This window comes from Taudactylus pleione, unplaced genomic scaffold (genome assembly GCF_031769625.1).
Source record: "Taudactylus pleione unplaced genomic scaffold, aTauple2 ptg000296l, whole genome shotgun sequence".
Lineage (NCBI taxonomy): Eukaryota > Metazoa > Chordata > Amphibia > Anura > Myobatrachidae > Taudactylus > Taudactylus pleione.
Window position 1 is genome coordinate 22,041,602 of NW_028284698.1, and position 14,825 is coordinate 22,056,426.

At 40.4% G+C, this 14,825-nt stretch overlaps 1 protein-coding gene across 3 annotated transcripts in view; it reads left to right on the forward strand.

Moving 5' to 3' along the window:
- Positions 1-14,825, forward strand: part of LOC148511753 (teneurin-1) — a 658,333-nt gene that overhangs the window by 409,103 nt on the left and 234,405 nt on the right. For all 3 annotated transcript variants that reach the window (XM_088482875.1, XM_088482876.1, XM_088482877.1), the window contains one exon: positions 1,487-1,703. In XM_088482875.1, coding sequence (XP_088339001.1) covers positions 1,487-1,703 — 217 coding nt within the window. The remainder of the gene's footprint in view (positions 1-1,486; positions 1,704-14,825) is intronic.

Consider the following 14,825-nt stretch of genomic DNA (forward strand, 5'->3'; position numbering starts at 1 on the left):
GTTTTAGTGTAACTTAGACACTTGCAATTTGTAGTGTAATTTAGACACTTTGGGGCTGATTCTAATTGGGAATAATAAAGCAAAAAAGAGCGAGTAACTTTGCTCCTCGTTAAAGCCATGCTGCACTGCAGGAGGGGCAGATGTAAAAACGTGCAGAAAGATTTAGATGTAAGAGCAGTGTGTCCAAACTCAAATCTAAAGTTAGTGTAAAAATAAAGCTTTCCAGCATTTGTAGGTTACATGCAACAGCAGCCAGTATTTACCCTGCATGTAAAAATAATGGGATGTAGTTATGCGGCCACCAGTCTCAATCCCGACAGCAGAATCTGGGCAAGGGATTTAACATAGGCATCAAAATACCAACGCCGGAACGCTGAGGACTCCAGGCCGAACGAAGGTAAGTCCGGGGCGCCCTTAGCGTTAGCCGCAGGAGGGGGGTTAGGATTAGGGTGTCTAGCTGGGTTAGGGTTAGGTTTGGAGGGGAAAGATTAGGTCTAGACACCCCTTGGGGGAAGGTTAGAGTTAGGCACCCCCAGGGAGAGATTAGGGTTAGGCACCCCTCCGGGAGGGTCAGGTTTAGGGAGCGGTAAGAGGGGGTTAGGGTTAGGCATCGGTATTGCAATCCCTTTGCAAAAATAATGTATGTATTTGCACCTCTTGTATTACAACATGATTTGTCCAGATGCAAAGTTACTTGCTTTTTTGCTTTGTTACCAATTCAGAATCATCCCCATACTTTTGTTGTTGTTTTAAACACATGAAAATAATCTTGTGCACAGCTGCAAGAGAACAATTTAAAATGTTACATCATTATCAAATTATTATTATATCATTATCAAATAGCAAAACATAAAGGTGAAATTGGTAGTGTTAATATTTTTGCCACAAATGTTCTTAAAGAACTACTAAAACTGAAATACAAGTGGCCTTATGGAAAAATAAAGTAAGAACAATATTTACAAACCTATAGGTAAGAATGTCCAAACTTTTCCTTACAGTAGTTTGTCATATTGCATTGAATATACATTTGTTGTCCAATTAAGTATTAACCACTGTTCTAACATCGGAATCTATCTGCAGTATCCATTAACTGGCTTATAGACATAAAGACTACTGTGCATATTGTGCATAAGAAATTCTCAATTATAATCATATATTTATACAAGAAAATAAACTGTTACAGTATATATAGTATTTCTAAATGCTGTTAGGAGGTATTTTATTTAAGTCAACTTGTACTTTAATTTTATGAATCTTCAAATATCTAATAATACATTTTCTTTACATACCCACAATACAATATATTTAAAATTTTACCTTGAATAGAAGCAACTATCTTAAAGTAATTTCATTAATATATCGCTCTCTTCTTTTGTTGACACCAGTCTTAACACATTGTTTTAACAGTTATTAGTATTGCCGCCCTGGTATATTAAATCTTTATAGACTTTCATTGGCTGATTTATGGTAATTTCATCCATTGCAGATGGTCTGACAGATTGTGTGGATCCTGATTGCTGCCAGCAAGCCAATTGCTTTTCTAGCCCTCTCTGTCAAGGTTCACCTGACCCACTAGACCTAATCCAGCAAAGCCAACCACCTTTTTCCCAGCATCCTCCGAGACTCTTCTATGACCGCATTAGATTCCTTATTGGCAAGGACAGTACTCATGTAATTCCTGGAGAAATAAGTCTTGACAGCAGGTACATATGATCTCACTTGTATGACATCATCAAAAAGACATTGAACACAGAAAATATGACAGCCCTTTATTTGTATGATGAAAAAATGTTTCCTCCTCAGAGATGATTTAATGGACATTTGTACTTTTTCTTGACTGTCTTATACATAAATAATTCAAACACAAACATAACAGAGAAATAGAGCAATATTTATACTGTTTTAAATTGCTTTGTTTTTTTATTATTGTTTCATTGCATTTGCTCCTCACTTCTTATGCATCTCTACTCTTTATCTAACATCATACGCCCCAATTTATGTTTGTTTTTTTTAATCAAAGCTATTGGCTTAGCATCTATATTATTCCTATCTATCTATTTATATTGCTATGTCGTATGTTGTTGGTGCTTTAGAAATTGCGCTTATAAAATAAGTTCCTAACCTTTGCTAAAAACTGGATTGATGTAGTTTCATGGGTAAGAAGGTGATATTTTATTGGCTACAGAACATTAATGGGTTCTACAAAGATATCCAAAATCATTTTCAGAAGGAGGTGTATCATTTTTATAATAAAAAACCACTGTAGTGATTACAAGCATTGACATGAAAACTTCCTATTTATACAGATAATACTTAATGGTTTATATTAGCTTCTGTTGTGTATTACACAGAGATAATATAGGGTTAAATGAAAATGTCAATTTGGGTATAGTCATAAATCAAGTAGGTTGAATTCTTAGCAAACAAAATGGAATTATCTCTATATGGGTGAAGCTATCGGATCATGTGCAGTCAATAGATCTATGTATTATTTATGAACTATGCCCAATTCCACACACTATGCAGTGAAGTGTATAGCGTAAATATTGATGTAAATGATACTTCCATTCTATTCCATTTATAATTATAGTTAATATCAATGCACTTTGCATTATCTTGTTCGGTGCATACATCTTATACCGTAGCACAGATCATAACTGATATGATTCACGTGCGGTACAAAACGGCATCACTATTCAGGATAGTATCTCCTTTGTAACTAGATATGTTGTTTTATATATATATATATATATATATATATATATATATATATAAAAATATTTTATTAAATGCGCATAGCATCAACACATTCTGTTTTACATAATGAACACGAGAAAAAAGCAATAGAGATAGAATATACTTTATAAGCTATGCAAATAAATAAATTTATAGTGCAGGAGACGGCAAGACACTTTAATGTAGATGCGCCTGGAATAAGGAATTTCATACTTCATATGAGTGTTATAATAGTACAGCGTGGAATGTAAAATATGAGATCCAAGGCAAGTGTGTGTTCATAAGGTATGAATGATGGCAAATAAAATAAATGCATCAAGAAGCTTCAAGATAACGCAAAAGAAAATGATGGATGTGATGGATTTATCACAGGAACTTTGGGCATTGCATTATATGTGGAATATTAAACAGTGCAACGAAAAGTCAGTTCAAAGCAGGGAGCAAAATAAATGAGCCAACACATGGAATAATGGATAGATGATTTCTACCTGTTCACAGCGTGCTCCTTGGTGCCAAAGGTTACAGCACACTTTCACATCTGCAGACTACCATGGAACAGGAAAACATTAGTTAGAATAATCTGGAGTAATTTCTGTGGGAACGTGCTTTAATAATCCAGTATTTTGAAAACCTATCAAGGTTATTATTTTTTTCCCCAGTGGTCTTTCAGGTTAGAAGGTCTCGAAATCAATAAAAAAAACTAATTTAATATATGTGAGAAAACATTACAGTCTAACACATATATGAGAAGGTTTCAGCTTCATTGAACTAGGTATTAAGATGGTTGTTAAATTCAGCTTTCAGACAATCAGTGGTGTTATCGTTTCATATCTGACAGTTAATGGCAGGATAATTATCTCCTAGAACTCCCACTCTAGATGCTGTTCTGCTACTTAAATGTATTGCTACTTGCTAGAATATTAAGGTGACTCAACTGGGACGAGGGGAATCTGATTAGTTTTTTACACTAGATTTACACACATTTACCTATTGACCTTCATTTGGAAGACAGAGGCAGTTGTAATTTTTAATGATTTCTGGGATGCTTTATTTTCTTTCAAATTCATATCTATTAGGGACGTATATCTAACTTACAAAAATTAATTAACACACATATATATATATATATATATATATATATATATACATATACACACACACATATATATATATATTAGGGGTGTGCACCGGCCACTTTTCGTGTTTTGTGTTTTGGATCTGGATCTTTCTTCGTGTTTTGGATCTGGATTGGTTTTGCCAAAACCACCCTTCCGTGTTTTGGGTTCTGGGTTTTGTGTTTTGGATCTGTATTTTTTTGAAAAAAAGCATAAAACAGCTAAAATCACAGAATTTTTAGGTTTTTCTGCTCCTATGCTATTATTAACCTCAATAACCTTAATTTCCACTCATTTCCAGTCTATTCTGAACACCTCACACCTCACAATAGTGTTTTTATGTCCAAAAGGTTGCACCGAGGTAGCTGGATGACTATGCTAAGCGACACGAGTGGGCGGCACAAACACGTGACCCATCTAGGCGTGATACTGCAGTGGCAGACAGGATGGCAGTTTGAAAAACTAGGCCCCAAACTGTACATAATGCAAAGAAAAAAAAGAGGTGCAAGATGGAATTGTCCTTGGGCCCTCCCACCCACCCTTATGTTGTATAAACAGGACATGCACACTTTAACAAACCAATCATTTCAGCGCCAGGGTCTGCCACACAACTGTGGCTGAAATGATTGGTTCGTTTGGGCCCCCACAAAACAAGCTGGCAATTAATCTGTCCCTGCACAAACTGGCTCTACGGAGGCAAGATGTCATCCTCATCCTCCTCATCCACCGATTCCTCACCCTCTTCAGTGTGTACATCCTCATCCTCACAGAGTATTAATTCGTCCCTGCTGGAACCACAGGTCCCTCTGTACGTTCTGGAGGCTGGTCTCCCTGGAAGAGTTGATAATTCATTTTATGAACATCATCTTCTCCACATTTTGTGGAAGCAACCTCCTACGCCTTTCGCTGACAAGGTTCCCGGCTGCACTAAACACTCTTTCGGAGTACACACTGGAGGGGGGGCAACTCAGGTAAAATAGAGCCAGTTTGTACAGGGACCTCCAAATTGCTTCTTTTTCCTGCCAGTACAGGTACGGACTGTCTGACATGCCTACTTGGATGCTGTCACCGATGTAATCCTTTAACAGACAGACGCACGCTTGTCGCTGCTGCTTTAAGGATGCAGGTGCGGCTACAGCCCACACAATTCACAAAGACAGAAAAAAGAAGAAGAATATTTTTATTGTTTGTGTAGCACACTTTGAGGGTGTCACCACCCTTTAACAGACAGACGCACGCTTGTCGCTGCTGCTTTGAGGATGCAAGTGCGGCTACATCGCACACAAGTCACAAACACATTAAAAAAATAGTTTTTTATTTTTTGGAGCACTTTGAGAGTTACAACACCCTTTAACAGACAGACGCACGCTTGTCGCTGCTGCTTTGAGGATGCAAGTGCGGCTACAGCCCACACAATTCACAAAGACAGGAAAAAAATGAACAATATTTTTAATTGTTTGTGTAGCACACTTTGAGGGTGTCACCACCCTTTAACAGACAGACGCACGCTTGTCGCTGCTGCTTTAAGGATGCAGGTGCGGCTACAGCCCACACAATTCACAAAGACCGAAAAAAAAGAACAATATTTTAATTGTTTGTGTAGCACACTTTGAGGGTCTCACCACCCTTTAACAGACAGACGCACGTTTGTCGCTGCTGCTTTGAGGATGCAAGTGCGGCTACATCGCACACAAGTCACAAACACATTAAAAAAAAAATTAATTTTTTGGAGCACTTTGAGAGTTACAACACCCTTTAACAGACAGACGCACGCTTGTCGCTGCTGCTTTGAGGATGCAAGTGCGGTTACATCGCACACAAGTCACAAACACATTAAAAAAAAATTTTTATTTTTTGGAGCACTTTGAGAGTTACAACACCCTTTAACAGACAGACGCCCGCTTGTCGCTGCTGCTTTGAGGATGCAAGTGCGGCTACATCGCACACAAGTCACAAACACATTAAAAAAATATATATATTTTTTGGACCACTTTGAGAGTTACATCACCCTTTAACAGACAGACGCACGCTTGTCGCTGCTGCTTTGAGGATGCAAGTGCGGCTACAGCCCACACAATTCACAAAGACAGAAAGAAAATGAACAATATTTTAATTGTTTGTGTAGCACACTTTGAGGGTGTCACCACCCTTTAACAGACAGACGCACGCTTGTCGCTGCTGCTTTAAGGATGCAGGTGCGGCTACAGCCCACACATTTCACAAAGACCGAAAAAAAAAGAACAATATTTTAATTGTTTGTGTAGCACACTTTGAGGGTGTCACCACCCTTTAACAGACAGACGCACGCTTGTCGCTGCTGCTTTAAGGATGCAGGTGCGGCTACAGCCCACACAATTCACAAAGACAGAAAAAAGAAGAAGAATATTTTTATTGTTTGTGTAGCACACTTTGAAGGTGTCACCACCCTTTAACAGACAGACGCACGCTTGTCGCTGCTGCTTTGAGGATGCAAGTGCGGCTACATCGCACACAAGTCACAAACACATTAAAAAAATATATATATTTTTTGGAGCACTTTGAGAGTTACAACACCCTTTAACAGACAGACGCACGCTTGTCGCTGCTGCTTTGAGGATGCAAGTGCGGCTACATCGCACACAAGTCACAAACACATTAAAAAAAAAATTATTTTTTGGAGCACTTTGAGAGTTACAACACCCTTTAACAGACAGACGCACGCTTGTCGCTGCTGCTTTGAGGATGCAAGTGCGGCTACATCCCACACAATTCACAAAGACAGAAAAAAAATGAACAATATTTTAATTGTTTGTGTAGCACACTTTGAGGGTGTCACCACCCTTTAACAGACAGACGCATGCTTGTCGCTGCTGCTTTAAGGATGCAGGTGCGGCTACAGCCCACACATTTCACAAAGACAGAAAAAAATAGAACAATATTTTAATTGTTTGTGTAGCACACTTTGAGGGTGTCACCACCCTTTAACAGACAGACGCACGCTTGTCGCTGCTGCTTTGAGGATGCTGGTGGAATCTAGATGGGATTTGGAACCGAGGACACACTACCTCCATCAATTGTCTAAATCCCACTGCACTAATGGCGGATACCGGATGCACGTCTAACACCAACATAGCAGTCAAGGCCTCAGTTATACGTTTTGCTTCAGGATGACTGCTGTCGTACTTCATCCTCATCGCTAGGGACTGTTGGAGGGTCAATTGTTTAGTAAAAGTAGTGATGTTCCTACTTCCTCTCTGGGATGATGAACAACTCCCAGCAGCAGCAACAGCACTAGGAGGAAGTGGTTCTTGATCTTTCCCTATTTTATTTTTATCGGAGAAAGTTTGGTCCTCCATTTATGTTATATTGATATATACGTGCGGCTAAAGCGCACACAAACACAGAAAATATTTTTTTATTTTTGCTGGAGAGTTGTGCACTTTGTGGGTTACACCACCCTTTAAGAAATGAGCCAGCCGGCTCTTTACTTATGGGACACAGGCGCACGCTTGGCGCTGCTCCTTTGTTGATGCACGTGCAGCCACAGTGCACACAAGTCACAAACACAGAAAATATATATTTTTTTGTTTTGGAGTGTACTTTGGGGGTTACAGAACCCTTTAACGGTCAAGCCAGCCGGCCCTTTACTTATGACACAGGCGCACGCTTGGCACTACTTTGTTGATGCACGTGCGGCTACTGCGCACACAATTCACAAACACAGAAAATAATTTTTTGGGGGGTTTGGACTGGAGTGTACTTTGGGGGTTACAGCACCCTTTAACGGTCAAGCCAGCCGGCCCTTTACTTATGACACAGGCGCACGCTTGGCACTACTTTGTTGATGCACGTGCGGCTACTGCGCACACAATTCACAAACACAGAAAATAATTTTTTTTTTGGTTTGGACTGGAGTGTACTTTCGGGGGTTACAGCACCCTTAACGGTCAAGCCAGCCGGCCCTTTACTTATGACACAGGTGCATGCTCGGCACTATTTTGTTGATGCACGTGCGGCTACTGCGCACACAATTCACAAACACAGAAAATAATTTTTTTTTGGTTTGGACTGGAGTGTACTTTCGGGGGTTACAGCACCCTTTAACGGTCAAGCCAGCCGGCCCTTTACTTATGACACAGGCGCACGCTTGGCACTACTTTGTTGATGCACGTGCGGCTACTGCGCACACAATTCACAAACACAGAAAATAATTTTTTTTTTGGTTTGGACTGGAGTGTACTTTCGGGGGTTACAGCACCCTTTAACGGTCAAGCCAGCCGGCCCTTTACTTATGACACAGGCGCACGCTTGGCACTACTTTGTTGATGCACGTGCGGCTACTGCGCACACAATTCACAAACACAGAAAATAATTATTTTTTTGGTTTGGACTGGAGTGTACTTTGGGGGTTACAGCACCCTTTAACGGTCAAGCCAGCCGGCCCTTTACTTATGACACAGGCGCACGCTTGGCACTACTTTGTTGATGCACGTGCGGCTACTGCGCACACAATTCACAAACACAGAAAATATATTATTTTTTTAGCACTTGGGGGGAGCACCCCTGATGGACAGAGCACCCCCTGGACAACACTACAGCACCCCTTTAGGACTGGGACACTGCACAGGACTTTGGAGTGGACACAGCCCCTATGGAGAACTGACTGCACAACACAGTCCAGCCAGCCCCTATGGACTTTGAAGTAGTGGACACAGCCCCTATTAACAACAGCAGCACAGCACAACACAGCCAGCCCCTATGGACTTTGAAGTAGTGGACAACAGCAGCACTACACTACACTACACAGCCCTAACTCCCACCCTCCCTCTTCACTGTCCACAGCCGAGTGAGAAAATGGCGCCGACGCGGGTACCTTATATAGGATCCAAACCCGCGAGACTCGGAAGGCGGGATGATGACGTTTTGCCTCGATTTCAGATCCGAGTCAGGCGGGAAAAGTCGAGCCTGACTCGGATCGGACTCGGATCGGGGGGGCTCGGGGGGGTTCGGATTTCAGAAATCCGAACCCGCTCACCCCTAATATATATATATATATATAAAGCAACACTGCCCTTATCCCTCACAGACGCTGCTAATTGATCACATCGCCTGACACCGACACTTATCGTGGATTTTTTTCTGGACATGATGTGTCCCGAAAAATAATCCATGATAACTGATGTTTTTTCACCACCTAAATGGCAAAAACACATCGGACCCGTGACAATCTTGTGGACCTATGTGTTTTCGGGTGAAATAACCTATTATTTTGACCAAAATAATAGGATGGGGTGAAAAAAAATAGCAAAAACTTGGATAATCCAGTTTTTCAACCATTGCGGCTTCCAATTAGGGCCCAAACCCATGTTCGGGGCTAATTGACTACCGCCCAAAGTGTATGACCATCACAGTCAGTCTTCCTATGCATAGGCCCCTGAGGAAGACTGACGGTGATCAGTTGAAATGGCTGTTGGGCATTGCCTTTATCATGATGTTATACTACATAAAGCCTTCCATTATCTACTGAAACTGTGAGTGCTGGTCGTACACTTTGTCTGTGAGGGATGAGGTGAGTGTTTCTGTATTTTTGCTTATGGACCGTACACGTTTCTCATCACTGGTTCGGTAAGAGATGCCGGCGTTCGGGATCCTGGCAGTCAGAATCCCGACAGAGTTTGAATACTGACACTTTGTTGGTCGCTATCCTAACCCTCCCCCTCTCCCTATCTTAACCATAACCCTCCCTCCCAGTGCCTAACCCTAACCTCCCCCCTAGTGCCTAAACCTAACCTCCCCCTCCCCGCATCCTAAACCTAACTCTTCCCCCTTAGTGCCTAACCCTAACCCTCCACCTAGTGCCTAACACATAAACCTAACCCTCTCCCTAACCCCACTACTTCCCTTCTGGATTCCGGCAGTCAGGCTTTTGGCCGCATATTCTCATCATACTGCTGTGAGTGCTGTCTCGGACTGTATATATATATATATATATATATATATCCAGCATATTCACCTGTGCTTGTACAATACAGTATATATGTGTTAATATGATATTTTTGTCAACACTGGAATGCTTACGTTTAATGCTAGTTTATTCCATCTCTTTCACTGGCAATTGAACTCCATAGTTGAGGTTCCCCAAACCTATATGCATCTATATAAATATTTACATTTTATTGCCAATTAGGTTGTTTTACCTCTGCAGTGTATTGCCATATCTGAGAGATATTCTTCATAAATCTTAACTGTATAATTTCTTAGTATTTCATTAACAAAACCAGGATGGACAAGAATTGGCGCTAGCAGGGGCATGGTATGCAATTATTAATAGGCCAGTGCTTTACCGCCAGTCTATGCAACATGTGAAGAACAATGGGACAAGTGCAATCTTTAAAAAACACAATCAGTGTTAATTGACTAGATGCATTGAACAATGATATTAAAAAAAGGTTAGTAATTAAAAATAGGAAGGAACTTATTACTACAGTAGCTTAATTTTAAAATGTTTAGTGGGGCAACTGAGGTGCCAGTGCAGGTGCATACGGACAACATGGAATCCAATAAGCTAATGAATTACCCCAGCCACAAAGCTTAGGAGCGTGAGTAAGCTGGATAACCCTGAGCTATACAAATAGACTACCTGCGCACATAGTATCATTGCTATAATACAGCAATACAGAAGATGCCTCAAAGTGCAGGTCGTGCAGTTGGTGGAGACCTCCTAGGAAGTGGGGGAGATGTTAGGGTGCAGCTCGGCAGAGCTCCTTTATATCAATCAATATGGCAGAACTGGGGCAAATTAATGATTCCAAAAGGGGCTTTTACAAAAGTATTGAGGCAGTACTTGTATTACTACAGTACCTGTGCTGTTATTGCCATCTCAGGATGGGAGCAACAGATTAATCTAATTAAAAATATGCTTTATTTTTTTAATATATTAATAAAATAAGTTATGCTCTGACATGAAAGGGCCTATTCATGAACACTTAGGGGCCAATTCATTATTAGAGACCTAGTATTCAGCAAGCTCCAAAAAGTGAGAGTTTGACTGCGGGAACCTACGCCATCTTCATATGGGAAGGATGTCTGGGTTGCAAAGAGGGATCCTATCCCCCTGTCCCCTCCGTCCTTGTGTCCCCTCTGGCAGTGTAAATGCATGACTTCTGTACCTCTGGCAGTGTAAATGCATGACTTCTGTACACACATGTGCACTAACAAATGCAGAGTCGGACCTGGCAATGTAAAATTCTGCTACTACTAATTAGCAGTAGAATCAGCAGTGTTAGGTATTTTAGCATCCTTTGCCGCAACCCGCAGCGACTTGGATACATAATTGTCGAAAATGAACTGGCCCCAATCATGCTGTATAAATTATCATCACAATATGTTAATTCAAAACAACATAGAATTGGAAAAAATAATTATGTTAAGGCTTACAGATTGTACCCACATTTTGTTTAGGTCAACATGAAAGTTAAAAACAGATTATTGACCTTTAAATTTATAATATTTAAACATTTTACATTTTTCCCCATTTAACTCTAGCCAGTTAGCCACTCCAACCTCTGGTTGTTACCAGTTTCTTCACCCTGTTAAATTTAAAGGCATTGTTCGCCCATGCAAACTTTAAATCAACAGTCATCTTTGGATAAATGGCTAAAGGGTTATTTTAATGTTACTTCAACCAACTAGCCCATCAGGGTGCAGAGTCTTGGGGGAGGCATATTGCTTCCTCATCGCACAATCATGTGGCTTGCAGAGTGCATGGAACAACACCCTGCTGCCTATAGAGCCGCTTAGAGTGCTCTGCTACTTCCTGGTGCTGACAGCCCCACCGCCTCATTATGATGTCACATGTCTAGAGGGCCTGATATCACAGGGTTGAATATTGCTCTGCTTAAGCCCTGAAGCCCATAGTTTATGTTCTCTAGCAACCATGGAGGTTCCTAAAAATGTAATTACTGTGGCTAGTAGTATCAGGGTCAGTGTAATGGATCTTCCCTGTATTTGCATAAATCTGCCTATAACAACCATCCGTTGTTACCATAGAGTACAACGCACTCACCAGTACTTATAGTTGGATGCTGCCAGGTCTTAACCTCCGGACAGTAGGGGCTTATTCAAACAGCGGGTGTTCACAAGATAAAACTGGAGTAGTAGTAAAAAGGCATTATTAACCATGGAGCAGCATGCAACCATGGACACAAGCAAGATAGAATGCACACTAATAAATAGCTACCAATACTAAAAATAATACAGGTTGAGTCTCCCATATCCATAAGGCTTGGGACCAGGGGTGTTTTGGATATCGGAATATTTCGTATTTTGTAATACGTGCATACCATAATGAGATATAATGGGAATGGGACCCAAATCTAAAAACAGAATGCATTTATGTTTCATATACACCTTATACACACAGCCTGCAGGTCATTTTATACAATATTTTCAATAAATTTGTGACTCAAACAAAGTTTGTGTACATACATGAAATTAATTTATGTTTCATATATACTTTGTACACAAAACCTGAAGATAGTTTTATACTTTATTTTTAATAATTTTTAGCCTTAAACAAAGTTTGTGTACATTGAACCATCAGAAAGAAAAGGTTTTACTATCTCAGTCATGCTAAAAATATTCCGTATTTCGGAATATTCCATATTTTGGAATATTTGGATATGGGAGACTCAACCTGTATTACAGGACAATGACCACAGAGCAGCGTGCTCTGCAGACAATAACAGAATACATTTGCATATAAACACTGCTACATAAAATAGTGCCAATCACAAACAACAGATATATTGCAAGATGGTTTAGCAATAGACTCAGATACACATGCAGCTTGAAGTATGGAATGGTAGCATAACAAATAATACAGACTGGAATAGCAATATATTAACCAGTGTGTGTTTTGCAGAGTATAATATCAGCAAGAGGTATGTGCATATATTGCAGGATGGAATAGCAACAGTACACAACAAGAGGGTGGATTTGCAGCACAATGAATGTTCTAGATATACTTGCAACAGGTACATGTGACGCAAGGCACAGCCAGGACAGGAACCAGGAATACCAAATAGCAGATACAGGAACAGAGACAGGATAGCAGGACTTCCACAAGAAACTATCTCCAGCAAGGCAGGAATGGGCTAGTTGCCCTATAACAGAAGTTGGAGCGAATCCCATGTGAGCAAACGCCGACCCTCCAACATGACCCATTCCACTAGGTATAAAATGCTCTGCTCCTGGACTTTCCTCTTAATTTACAATTGAAGCCACCAGTGCTGAAACACCTGTCTCATTTATTACCAAGTTCTACACAGGTGTCTGCAGTCATACATTAGGTGGGAAGTAAAGGAGCAGAGCATTTTGTACCTAATGGAATGGGTCATGTTGGAGGGTAGGCAAACAATAAGAGCCTCTGGATATTACCAGTATGAGCAGCTGAGTGCTGCATGTTCACAGAGGCTTTGCAGCTGGGAGCAATCAGCATGGACCAAAACCTCACTGTGGTTGTCTTTGCCTGTTAACCCTCTCAGCTCTGGCTAGAACCTGCAGCATATATGAGCTGTCATGATGGCTCATAACAGTTAGTCTTAAAAAGTTCACTGGGCTGTAATTAGGCTAGGGCATCCCTTGTTAATAATTGAATACTGGACCTGCTCATGGATCAAAGACCTCTTGTGACCAAGTTTCCTGCTGTTGCATTTCAATTACTCACAAGGTTTCTCAAGACATCTTGAGAATGACTGTGTGCAGTCAAAATGCATATTTATATTAATCATTTATAGCATCTTAAATTTACAAGATGCATTCATGAAATATTAGAATTCCCCTGTTATTTAGCACTGTTTTATTTGTAAATGTGACAGCCATAACTTTACTTCTAACTGCTAAGCATATCATTTGAAAAATGGCCTGTGCAGTTCATTTGCGCATTTAGTTTGGGTTGCATTAGGTCATAAACATTTAGAAACAGATTGCAGAGAAGAGCATTCAGTATAAAAGGCCCATTTTACATAAATTCAGTAGGAAAATTGTGCTGTCATGTTCTTGCTTAGTTTATTCTCAATAGTCCCTTAGGGATAACTACTTTTTCTAACCAGATCATCTCTCCAGGATAGGATTACATCTCTGGGGAAGAATTATAAAATATAATCAGATCAGATTTGTAAGGTAACAGAATGCGGATTTGTGTTAGATTCATTAAGCAATTATTTCTGTGGGGCATCGGTTGAAAGCCTTAAAGCATTTCTTATACAGTGCCCTAGTTACATTTCTATTTTATTTTTTGTTTTATATTGCTTTATTTAACAAGCATGTATACATTAAATACACAGTAACAGATTTTATAACCGCTGAGTTCACACAGAGTTCATCCCAGACCACCCAAATTATCTTCTCTGTTGCTGTATTTGAATGAGTGTATACTATTTTTATTTATATTTATTTATTCTATCTCAAAGCCATATAGAGAACTTTTTACTATTTATAATATAATATTGGTGCTTGGGACATTGGATGACCTGGCATACCATAGTCACCAAAACTACAGCAAGTATTTCAGTTACATGAAAACCACTAAAGGCCCCCATACATGGTGTGATATAGCAGCCGGTTCAATGGAATAGTATGATATCGCTGCTATATTGTATCATGTGTGGGCATTATATTGGTCAGTGCGCGCTCCCGTGGGATCGTACATCGCTCCACCAGATCTTACATGCTGCACATAAGATCTGGTGATGCGATGTATGATCCCATGCAGGGCTATGCTAGGGGGGGGGTGGCGGCATATTGGGTGGTCGGGCAGTGGACCGCTCTGTGTGTGGGGACCGCCCAATATGTCAGCCATCGGATCGGCCACCGCATCACAAGGTGCATATCGCACCATGTATGGGGGCCTTAAGCCATTCCTTCTGCCTCTATCAAGCATTTTCCTAAATCAGACAAAAATGCTTGGGAAGACATAATATCTATATATTTATT